This window comes from Lissotriton vulgaris, chromosome 12, assembly GCF_964263255.1.
Source record: "Lissotriton vulgaris chromosome 12, aLisVul1.2, whole genome shotgun sequence".
In the NCBI taxonomy this organism is placed as follows: Eukaryota; Metazoa; Chordata; class Amphibia; order Caudata; family Salamandridae; genus Lissotriton; species Lissotriton vulgaris.
Genome location: NC_141700.1, coordinates 391,944,122 through 391,957,046, shown reverse-complemented (window position 1 = coordinate 391,957,046; position 12,925 = coordinate 391,944,122). Strand labels below are relative to the sequence as shown.

General features: G+C 43.6%; 1 protein-coding gene across 2 annotated transcripts in view; it reads right to left on the bottom strand.

Annotated features, from left to right (window-relative positions):
• The window catches only part of NOD2 (nucleotide binding oligomerization domain containing 2), a 322,787-nt gene that overhangs the window by 21,633 nt on the left and 288,229 nt on the right, over positions 1–12,925 (bottom strand). Inside the window, exons 10-11 of one of the 2 annotated variants that reach the window (XM_086945154.1) lie at positions 9,585–9,668; positions 8,002–8,085 (exon numbers count right to left, since the gene is read on the bottom strand). In XM_086945154.1, the coding sequence (XP_086801280.1) occupies positions 8,002–8,085; positions 9,585–9,668 (168 nt within the window). Of the gene's footprint in view, positions 1–8,001; positions 8,086–9,584; positions 9,669–12,925 lie in introns of those variants that run through there. The other variant, XM_086945155.1, reaches the window with a different exon arrangement.

Below are 12,925 nucleotides of genomic sequence, written 5' to 3'. Positions count from 1 at the left end.
GTCCTGAAAAAAAACCAATGACTTGGTATCTTCTATTGTGGGTCAAAGAAAGCAATGGGGCATTAGAAGCCTCCATACTGCACAAGGAAAAATGAAACAAGTTTCCAGCAAATATCAGGGCATACTGAGCAATAAGTTGGCATTCTACATGCAGGATGGCTCCTATCATATGCCGTCTGGCACTTCAACACTTTTGGCATGGTTGGCTGACTAGTTTGCAGTGCTTTGCGATGGTGAGAAGAGTGATGCTGAAGACTGATCTGTCACTGAGGAAAACAAAAAAGTGAGGGGTGGAAAGCTTGAATTAATCTCCACCACAATTTATTACCAAGTTCTGCCTTCCCGTCCTCAGTGTTTTGCCCATAGAGTGTGCCAGCACTTTCAAGGCACTGCATAACACTGGCTCAGCATACCTCAACAAGTTGCATCTACTTTCACAAACCTACCAGACACTGCCGCTCGTCCCAACTCATACTTGCACAAATCGGAAAATCAGATCCGGCATTCAAACCTTGTCCTAACATCATCCCCAGGGCTTTAAGTGGGCCGGGTTCTGCTGGTGCTCAGCACTGGCAGTTTTTAAAAGCAGGTTCCAAGACGGGTCCCTTTCGGGCTCTCTATTTTTACCGCCAGGGTGAACAAAACATGAAAAGTCACTGCTTTTGATGTAACTTTAAAGAAACTTGTTTTTCAGTATTATATGGTGCAAAGTTGGCGCACCATATGACTTTGCATATGGCCATGTCTGAACTGGGGTGGTGTGGAGTGCAACAAAACGATGGATTTTGGCCCAGATCTCTGTACTGGGGTGAATGTATGACATTGTTCTGCATTCTGTCCATCAATTGTTGTTTCTGCATTTGTGACCCCGAGTGGGACGGGTATGCTCAGACGTGAGTCCCGTGCTCTCCACACCACTGGAGTCAAGCTATCCTGGCTGAAGACGGCTGATAGCCAGACACCGGTCCTAGCATGCTTGATTCCGGTCCAGGGAAGACATGGTTTGGCTGTTCGGGCTGGACTGTTCCCATGAGGCACAGGGTCAAGTCTGATTTGCATATGGCCATGTCTGAACTGGGGTGGTGTGGAGTGCAAAAAAACGATGGATTTAGGCCCAGATCTCTGTACTGGGGCAAATGTATGACATTGTTCTGCATTCTGCCCATCAATTGTTGTTTTTGCACTTTACATGAGCACCAGTTACATTGTACAATGACATATCCATTTCTTGAATCACAGGATGTCAGGCTTGAAGCTGCTTTCTCAGCTCGAAGGCCAGCTGCTCTAGCATTAGGCTACAACCTCGCCCACAAGAACTGAACCATTTTCAATATTATACATAACGAAGTCATAGTTGTTGCTTATTTATCTTATGCAACTTACAACCATTGACAAAGAGAATAGTCCTGGCTTGTTGCAGGTGAAATGTTACTTGTGTTATATATCTGGATGTATGCACAACAGAAGCAGCAGAATACCAGTGGGGCTGCACACTATGATAAGCACATATTTTTTGCTTACGTTTTTAAGCCACACCCTTAATTACAGCGGCCAAGCCCCTATGAGAGACCCCCAGTTTTTTCATCCCACTTAAAGCCCTGATCATTCCTAAAGTGTGAAATCACCAGCCGCAGCATACAAGAGTGTCCTCCTCCTCACTTGATGAATTCCACAAAAAGCTGATGACCTGGCTTTTTAAGCAGTCCCATTAGGCCCTAAGTGTGCCTACGCTCACACCTGCTCAGCACCAGGGTATCCTCCTGGGTTATAGCGCGCTCTACAAATCTGCATAACATGATGTGGAATCTATGTCTATAAATATAACTGAAAATATGCAATACAATTTGTTAAGATTCACTAGAACCTACTTTCTTGATTCAGTTTACAAATGTAAAATGAAATCTATTAAACAGCCCACAAATCAGTGAAGCTTCAATAACTTATACTGGAACATAAAAAATTATGCTCACATTTATCCAATCCAATCCAAAAATTCTTTATTTCGGCCATTGAGACCATAAAATATTCATTAAAATATTTAAAAACACATCAAACACACAATAAAAACATGGCAGGGTGCATTTCACAACTAGTTCAATTCCCCTGTAGGGTCTGGGCATGAGGAGGCGAATAACTCTATTTCATTACAGTTCGTAGCACTTTATACAGAAAATCAATATTTTAGTATTTTTCCCCTTATCTGCCACATGGCCATTAAAAACTTGGCAACTGCAAAAACTATATGGGGCAGGGTACTTGTCTTCAGAATTCTGTATGAGTGTAAATAGTTTCTTATGCCCAAGTTCCTACACAATGGCACTAGCCAGTATTTCCTCGGTCTAGTGTAGGCAGGGCAAAAAATAACACGTGTGATTCATCCTCTTCATTCTTATTACACCCAGGGCAGATTTTATCGTCTCGCACTGTCCATTTGCAAGTGAGAGTTTTGAGGGGCAGGGTGCCTAGCCTCCATTGAATGAACAGTTTCCTTGCCAAAATAGGAAATATAATGTCCATAAAACCTTCAAAGTAGTAAGAATTTTTGGTGTCTAGAAATTGTTCAGTTAGGGTGCCGGCTTTGGATGCACACACAAGAGAACCTAGACTTTTCTCCTTGAATATTTCAACGAGCCTTTCGCGTGGCACCCTTTGGCAACCTCTTTCAGGAACCTCCCACAACTCAGGAAGTCCCAGGCGATAGAATTTTCTTTTGATGTAAGCCAACCACGGGATTCTGTCACGCTGGTTAAGATTCATAACATGCTTAAGGTCTTCCCTATAGTGGGCAAGTTCGCCAGTGGACCATAGCCTGTGCCAAAACCTCAGCGGTTTTAGTGCCAATTCATCCCCTATTGAAGGGAGCCCCAGATCTAATCTTAGAGGTAGCAAGGGTGTACCTTGGGGGAGAACCAAAAGGCGTCTGAGGAAGTTATTTTCTACCCTGGCAAGTTCTGTCCCGGCTTTATGACCCCACAACTCACCACCATAAGATGCGGCTGCTTTGGCTTGGGTTTTGTACATCTCCATGGCTGGACTAATGGGTGTAAATGTTGATGTATTCGCGACCTTCAGAATTGCCCCAGACATTTGGGCCAACTTTAAACGGGATCTAGCTATCTGAGGACCCCATGAAAAGTTCTTGTGTAAAGTTACCCCCAAATACTGGAACGTTCTGACCCTTTCCAGCCTTGCAGAACCCAGTGTTGGATTGGGCCTAGTTGTAAAGGAGGGGTTGAATATCATGAATTTGGTTTTCTCTGTATTAATCTCCAGACTGTGTGACCTACAGAAATCCCCAAACCCGTCTAATATCCGTTGAATCCCCATCGGGGATTTGGGAAGCAGGAGGGTGTCATCGGCAAACATAATAGCCGGAACCCTCCTGCCCTCCAACAAGGGTGCATCGTTGTCCCTGACATTGTCAAGGTGGAGTATGACACTGTTAACAAAGAGGCAAAACAGGGTCGGCGCAAGAACGCAACCCTGTCTTACCCCTCTGAGAACTGGAAACCTTGAGGACAACGCTCCATCCCTCCCACCCCTAACCTGGGCGAAATTGCCTTCATGGAGCCTAATTATAGCCTGTAGCAGTTGTGGAGGAATGCCCAACTCCTTAAGAACCTCCCATAATTTCTTACGGGGAACCAAGTCAAATGCGGACCTCAGGTCCACGAACACCATGTACAGACTCCCCCCCCCTCAATCCTCACTGTTTTCCAGTAGAGAAGGACGAGGCGGAAAATCTGGTCCATGGTGGACGTGTTTTTCCTGAAGCCCGCCTGGAGGGAACTAATAATCGTATTATCCTCCATCCAGTCGAGGAGATGGTCCAGGAGAAGGCGGGAAAAGAGTTTTTGGGGTACATCTATAAGGCTGATCGGCCTGTAGTTGGCTGGGAGCAGAGGAGAGCCCTTTTTGAAAATTGGTACTATCTCTGCTCCCAGCCAAGTACAGGAGATCTCCATGTCTCCCTAGATAGAATTAAAAAGGATTAGAAGGTACGGGCCCATGATCTCTGGATGATATCTAAACAAATCGCCGGGCAGTCTGTCAAGTCCTGGGGCCTTCCCCAACGCCAGTCTCTCTATGGCGTTTACTACCTCCCCCAATGTAAATTCTAATTTAACTGAGGAATCAGATGTAATATCAAGGGCCACCTCATTAGCAAATTCAGGAGTATCTTGATACAATTTGCTAAAATGGGATTCCCATACCGAGGCAGCGATATTTGGCTCCACTGCTGTTTTTGGTTCGCCTGTACCAGTGTTAACCAGAGACCAGAATTTTCTAGAATCCCTGGTTTCCAGTGCCAGGGATAGGTCCTGCCATCTATTCCAGTCCCATTCTGACTTTGCCTGTGCCATGGCTTCCCTATATTTACGTCTGAACTCAACTACCTTGTCCTTATTAGTGCCGGACTTTATCATAGAAATCAGCTCGGTCTTGATCTTTTTACAAGTAGAATTATACCAAGCTGAAGTTTGAGTCTTCTTCTTCTTGGTGACCACCACCGGGTAAAAAATCTCTCCTAAAGTTCCCAATAAATCTGTGTGGATTTGGGCTAATTTCTCGTTAAAATCAATGGCTCTAGGTTGGTTAATTAATCTGTCTATTTTGTCTAACTTTGGGAGTGCCAATTCGTAAATTTTAGTTATGCACTCTTTTGAACTTACTAATTTCCCCCATCTTACCCTGCGTCTATTGTTGCATAAGACCAAATTCCCTGTGTCTTCACTGGGGTCAATAGATGACGACCCTGCTCCAGGAGCAGGGTGAGCCATATCTAAACAAAGGGCATTATGGTCGCTATCTGATCTTTCTATTACCCTAAAATCCTGGACCTTGGACAACAAGCCTGTATCTACAAAAAGGTAGTCCAGGCGTGATTCGTGGTCCTTCCTATTAAAGGTACACGCTGAGGGGGTATCAGATGGAGTACGCCCATTACAAGCTCTCAGGGCCAAGTTCAGAGTCAGGGACATAATCTGCACTGCTAGAGGGGACCATGATTTTGGATGGGGGGATTGGCATGGAGGGATCCCCCAATAATCGTCTTCAGCAGTTAGGGCACCCTCCTTCAAACCTTCCAGGGGTTCGAAGTGGCAGTTGAAGTCTCCGCCCATCAATATCTTGCAATCGTGGGAAGTTGCCCCAAAAATGATGATAAATCATCCAAAGTGGGTGATTCCATGGACGCACTGACTGGGCGCGAGTACACATTGACAATCGCCAGATTAAAGGCGTTAGGCCATTTAAGAAGAACACATTGTATGTCCTCCGAGAAGGTTGGTATTATCTCTGCACTACAACTAATATGACTGGCCACCCAGACAGCGAGTCCACCGGAAGGCCTCCCTTTACCATTCCACTTAGCATTGATGTAAAAAGTTGCGTAACCTGCCCTGAGAAAGGGTTCCCTAGCCCAAGTCTCCTGAAAGAGACAGATATCATTGCTGCCTACTAGAGAAACCCAATCATTTGAATCTAATTTGTTGGTGATACCTGCCACATTCCAGGAGAGGACCTTCATGGGTCCTACGAGAGTCTTAAATGCCGTCCCCCTAGTCCTCTCGGCAGCGTTACCTATAGATGGTAATGCAGACCTATCCAGTAGTACTCCCAAATCAGTTGGAGCTTCAGATGTTAAATTAGAACAGAATGGTCTTGGGGATAGATTAGCGGGATGGCCCCGGGAACTGGTGGTAGTATTGCTCTCCAGAGGAGATGCAACAGGGTCTCGGTTGGTGTTATCAATTACATCTATTCCTGTTCCCAACCAAGCAGTTTCGGAAACTACCCCTTGAGTATCCCTATCTGATGCGCCCATCGGGAGTCAGTCAACCTGGTCGAGGCAACTGTAACTATTGGGGTGAACATAATTGCTATAGACAAGGGTATCATAGCGAGGGGGCCTATACCTTGACCCATCAACAGCAAATCCCACCCTGGTCCAGCCGTCGTCTTTCCCCATGGTCGCGTCTCCAACATTAGGATAAAAAAACGACAGGGGGACCAGTTCTATGGATGTGTTCCCTGAACTCCCAAACCAATTGCAGATGTGGGTCACAACCTGAGAACTCTTAAAACTTACAATTATGCAATCACCCCCTTTTTTCTTAACAGTGTACCCAACCCATTGGACCCTTCTAACCATCAAAACTTCTCCTCTCAGATTAGGTGGTAGGGGCCTGTGAACATTTAACCAGCTAATAACTTTGTTACGTAGGGAGTCAAAAGATTCCACCATGTTGCTGGAGAGCTCGGGTACCCCCATCAGAATTACAGTATATGTCGCCGCCTCTGGAGGCAAGTTAACTGCTTTTCGCCAATTGAGGCTATTGCTAATCCGGTTGGGGCAGTCAGCCATTACGTTAGGCGATCTCTCCTGTCCCGTTGTGGTAGCCGGAGTAGGTAACTTCGACTTCCTGACAGGCGGGACCGGAGGGAGTTGCCTAGGGAGAGGTGCTGGGACAGGTTGGGATGGGGTGATTATGGGGACGTTCTCCATGGAAAGGGTAGTGGGCAGGGTTGAAACCACAGTAGTAGAAGCACTAGGCGGGAGAGGATTCCCACCATTAGTCCCATTTGCTCCATTAGTACTTAATCGCAACCCTTGCTGGTCTGCCCTACCCCCACCTAATTTTTCTATTGCTAGAAGTCTAGCCTCAATGCAGTCCAGTTTAATCGAGAGGGGATCCAAGAGATTTTTAATAATGTCAGTGATTGAGCAAATAATGTGCTCCGTGGTGTTTGAGAGTCCCCCTCCAAAGATGAATGGGCCAGTATGCGGAGGTATATGGTTGGGGGCGGGGTGTAAAGGGCTCGCCGTTTCGATGACGCTCACGGCGGAAGATGTTCCTGGGGCATCCGTGCTGTCATCAACGGTGTCTGGAATGGAATCTACTTTAGTCCTTTTAGCACCGTTGGACTTCCTAGATCTTTTCCTTTTCGGGACAGCACCCTTTCGAAGACCCATGTGATCTGTTGCAGTAGAAACATTCCCCATGTCCCTAGGTAAAATTATCTGTGGAATCTGGGAAGACGTCGCCTCATCGATGGTATGAACTGAGTCTCGATCCCTATGTGAGTTAGATGGTGTCCTCAACTGCTGCAAAACTGACTCCATAGTTTGATCGATGCTATCCATAAGAGATAAGTGGGTAGCATCCAGCAGTTGTGACGATCTACCATTCGAAGATGACCCTGGGTAAACTAGGTGCGAGCTTTCCATCCCTTCTGCTATTTGTATTTCTAGGACTGTAAGACCCTTGTTTACCAAAGTATTAGCATTAGCAAGAAAACTGTCCAGAGTACCTGTTACCACGGTGGCCGCCTTGCTTCTTGTTTCCCTAGTTGTCATATCGATCACGCCGTACTTCAGGGTAACCAGGCAAAATTTTAGAATAAAGGAGTCCTGCTGAGCAAAAACTTAGGGGGGTGGCCCGGTCCGGTCTCTCCCGTCCTCTAACGTCCTCAAACGGCCCGCCCTTTGCCCGGGCTTCGCCCAGGGCTACGTCCCGCGCACGTCCCGCGCATGTCCCGCGTGCGCGGCTGTGGGTGTGCTTAAATGAGGGAGTTGGGGCGGGAAGAGACACCAGGTGCGCTGTGATGGTGAAGCGCTATGCACCCTGGGTCTCGCAGTCCCTGCCCCGGCAGCAGCGGCGGTGAAAGCCCCGAGGTGTAGAGATCCTTGGTAATCAGGCTCCAATTACAGGGCAGTCCGGGGGAAAAGTTAAAAACCAAAGTCCAATGCTGGAATCCCAACTCCAAAGGCTGCGAGCGTTTATCAGAGAGCTTCAAATCTGCAAGCATGCAATACAATTTACATCGTGCACCTACCAGTAGGCTACCTGTAAAGAAATATTTGTAAAAAATATTTTATGATTAATAAAGAAAATTGTTTGCAGTACATCCTACATTGTTGTGTCCAATTACAAGAGTTTTCTTTTGCCCAAAGGTCTAGTAACTGAAGAAACTGTTTGAGTGATGATGAATACTTACCAGATAGAAGTAATGCAAATGTTGTGGTCAAGGGCTCTATGAAGAGCTGCAACACCATGTTCGGTAATACAATTGTTAGAAAGTCTACGAAAAAACACAATAATGCCAGTGAATTAAGACTTGACTGTAAAATTGCACGGTGAAACAAGATTATGTCACTTGGAATTTCTTAAGAATGACAACCCATAAATTTGGGACCAACACAACAACACACATATTTAGCTTTTATCACTCAACTAAGTGTATAACAAGAGGGACATAACAAATGGGCAGGCGAAATTCAAGTAAACACATAGATCAAATTGCTTTGATTTCATCACACAAGTAATTTGACAAGCGTAACCAATTTCAGTGTATGTGTCTTTTCCAATTAAATCCACTTAGAATGAGTAGTGTATGCATTTCATTATTAAACATGATTACATCTATGAGACGTAGTATTACACTACACCTTCAATTCCGGTTTATTTATTACATTTTTTGGGAACTATAAACATCAGAAGAGGCAGGCACATGCATGAACAAAAGCGTAGATTTCCAGACACATGCATCTTTACTATAACCCTACTCCAGTGGAGAATTAGCAAGCTAAGTGGGACCATATATTTTCGCCATTTTGTGCCTCAACGTTTCCCACATGGAGACATTTCTTTGCATATAGTCTCTGAAAACATGTGGGGGGTTTGAGATACTTTCCGGCCCTACACTTGCAGAGAAACTTTTCATAATCCTAGTTAGGTGTACAATGAGAGTGCGGGAAGCCATTGAGAAGTTTTTTGTGTTCCTGTGTACTTTAAGGGTAACCATGTGAGTATCCATGCAGTTACAACTTTTGAGGATGGTCCCAGCCTCCCCTTTTATTAGAGTTCTCATTTCCACAACCCAGGCTGTTCCAGAACTATAGGATGCAGCAGTGTTTAATTTGAGGCGGTGGTTTCCGGCGCTCAGCACCAGCACTTAATCAGCAACACCGTGCTTTTCATGAGCACCAGATCAGGACACATTCATTTATGGTAGGTATGGGGAGATTAAGTGATTTGCCTGGAATAACAGGATGTTGAGCCAACGCCGAGACTCGAACCTGGTTCCCCAGCTCTGAAGTCGATAGCTCCGGCCATTATGCCACATCATCTCCCCACTTTCACGGTTAGTAGTTGGTTCTGTTTTAGGCGGCACTAGCAGAAGAAATGGGATGTTGAAAGCTGCCTCCTGACGAGAGCCCTGGCACATGTATATTGTTTTTTTTAACAAATTAACCATTGGGGTGCAGAAGATTCGGCCAACTCGCAACTGTGCACTAGTTGCAAGTTCCATCTGTGCCCATCCATATATGCAAACTGTGATTCAGTAAATCATGCTCGGTCATGAAAAATTGGCACTTTTTGCATCACTAAATTTCATTTAGGCACAGAAAAGCATTTTGTGAGCATGGCTCAAACAAAAGGGGACAACTGAATGTGTAAAGAGCCCCCTCTTTCTCAAAGAAGGATCAGGAAAGACTGACTGACTGAATGTGTATTCTTTTTAGATAATGTACTTTTGAAAAATTATTTTATTTCAGCGCGACTGAAAGCGCTTCCTACTTTAGAATTTTCAAGTTGGTGTTTGTCTTCAAAGCATCTGCAAAGGCATACGCATCTTCATCTTTAAGGTGGTTTTCTTCAAGGCTGTAGAATAAAATAGTACAAAATATTGAGTGTGTATTATCAAAAGTAAAATGCCAGCAAATTGAGCTCCGTTTATAAGAAGATTGTATTTTAATGTTTTGCTTGTATGATTTGTACTTTCAAATCGAATAAAAGCTTATGAATTGAAATTGAATAAGAAGATGTACGATTCCGAAGAATTGTTCAGGTATAAGTCTGGCCTAACCTTAGGAAAATTTGTAACTTATGGTTACGAAAATCATACTCGAGTCATTATGGTGTGAGTAAAGGCACATATGCAAAATATATTTGTGTAATTTACTAGTGTGTTCTTAATGTACATGGACACACACACACACATCTTTTTCGCTTACTTTACGTATGTGTGTTTTCAAAGGTGTGCACCACTGGAGTCATGAGGAAATGTGACGAACGCCAAGTGAGGTGTAACTTAGGAGGCATTGTCTACACTTTTCAATAGATATAATGTACCTGAAACTACTGGTTTTAAGTGCTGCTCAAACTCTGAGAAAATGCACAAATAACCGACGCCTCTAGGACACAAGGGCATTAGGAAATATTTTTAAATGAAAAGAAAAATGAACTTCAATAGTTAAAATAAAACGTTCTAACTTTTTAAAGGTATTGCAGCCGATACATCATATATTCACACACAGGGTGAAAAAAAGAGGCGCAAGCGTGTTTTTTTTATGGAGACAAAAAAACTCACATTGAGATACACACTATGAGACAAAGCGGACACATAAATCAATAAGTACACATACACAAATACATTTATTGAAACATATGGGAGTTACATCTTTTTTTTTGTTATAAGATTTTGACAATAACACAAACAGGTGTAATTTACAGCCAGGTGAGCTGCACTTGTTTCTCCAAATCTTAAACTCCCATTTTAGCGTGCATGGGAAAACTTAGCTGTACCTTCCAGTGTGGGCATTATCTGTGAACTCTCAGTTTTAAAACAGCCCTCGCTTGCAGAACGTTTCATTTTTTTTTGTCTTTGAACAACGTCGGGGGGTTATTTCCTTTAGATATTTATGCACAGTGCATTGCTATAACACACCGTGCCAAATCAGTGGCCCCTATAGGATGGTAGACCCTGCTGGTAAATTAAACTACATTGCCTACATTTCAGCTAAACAATTATTTTTAAGATTCAGCATTCACGCCTATCTGGAGTTGTGCCAGGCCTTTCTGTGAATTGAGGAGTAAGCCACTTGAGGGCAGTTGGGTAAAATATTTTGGAGAGCACACATATGTGTAGTGCCCCACTCTTCTCTCTCCTTACTTTTACTTATTTTAACCACTACACCTCGGAGTTTACAGCGACCAAGGGACATCAAAAGCCTTCTCATGCTATCCAATGGCACTGGAAGGTGAAAACAGGAGATGGGGGTCTCATCTTCTCAGTTACATCAGGCTAAGTCGAATGGAACTTTTAAGAGCCAGGTGCTAATAGTCACTGGCCATGGCCGATGGCCAAAGCGTCCTAGAGGTCATCTGTTTTGACGTATAGTGCTTTCGCTTTTCCTAAAGCTAACACTTTTCACAGACTGGTGCAGGATGGGTCAAGACACCACTGCACACACAATCACACTGGGTCATGCCCCCAATTTAATACAGCTCTGCCCACTCCAGAATTGTGAGCAAAGCATTCTACTCTACTATTTACTAAACTTTTGAAACATGAAGATCAAATTGTTTGCTTGACCCGATCCTTTAATATTTGAAGACATTGAAATAGTTCCTAAGCCTTTTGTGGGAAGTATATCCCATTTTTAAGAAAGCATAACAACACAATCTGAAACAATTACTTCTCTTAGGCATCAAAGCCCTTGTAGAGCATATGTACCTGCTCTACTGCCAAGCAATATAACTGCATCATCTAGTCTCATGGTGAGAATCCCTTACTACATCTGCTTAACCTTCTCCCCTTTGGAAATTATTCTTTCCAGATAAATAAACTGTCAACCTCGTTGTACAGTCATACCTTTTTGTTTTCTTCTGGGTGCTCAGTATCTTCTCTGGTCTATCACTATAACATGCTAAAGTACTTACTGAGAGTACACCGGACAACTTCCCACAGTGTCGTCTTCAATATAAGGAAAACATGGGAATAATAACCTCTCCTCATTGCTGCCAAAATGGTGGATTCAAAGTGGTTTGTCTTTGAACAATTTACCAGGGAAGCTGATTTACAGTAGCTTGTGTTCAAACAATCTCCTTTTTGAAAAACGAGTACAACAGATGTACCACAACTCGGGATAAGTGATACCTCTACAAACCACATTAAGCACATTGTTCAGTGATGGAGCCCATAATGGTGAAACATATTTATAGAGGTCAACCGGTACCCGACCAGTCCCGGGTTCTAATACAGTGGACTTACTTTGAAGGCCTACTCAACTTTTTGTATATACACAGAGACTTCCAATTAACCAGTGACAGGATTAAAACGGATTACCATGAAGTTTAGTTTGATCTGCATAACGTGCTTTGTAGTGTGGAATAGGTTTTCCTTGTGCGTGATTTAGAGAATCCAAAATTGAATGAGCCAGTCATTCACGATTATTGCAAGGTCAAGAGCCATGTTGTCATTCTACCCCTACAATTTTCCATAGGGTATATAATCTTGCGCTATACACACTACAGCTTGTGTTTCCAATAATTTCCTTGAAGGTTTTTTTTGCCCTTCTTAAGTATCTCTTGTTTGCAGTTAGCTCGAGATTTCTTGGAATAGCCTTGATAGAGGACGATAAGTCAATTCTTGCTTTCCTACATTGCACATTGATTTATATGGCATGTTTATTTCTTGTTCTGCACAACTGTCTGCATCTAAATCTCTAATTCCTTTACTCAAATTTCGAAATCACTTTCTGATCTCACTTTCTGATTGATCACTATCCACACAATCAAACAGACCTATGGTTGGACCTAAAAATTTAGCTGGTATACCTTTCAGGGTCCCCTAAAGTCCATTGTAACATTGTTGCACCATTGGTAGGTGAGTCAGGAAATTAACAAAGGACTTAAGCTAGTCCCGTATTAATCATAGGCACTTTCAATTCTATTTTCAGCTCACTTTGGGTTCTGCCATGCCTCTCAAACACATTAAAGGCTTTTATCTAATTGATTACTAATCCTGACACAAAGACATAATCAAGTGGACTAGGGGCCAGATGTACCAAGGGTTTGCTCCTTCTGTGTCTATGGGGAAATGTGTTGATACATATGGCCCTAGGTGTTGGAATACC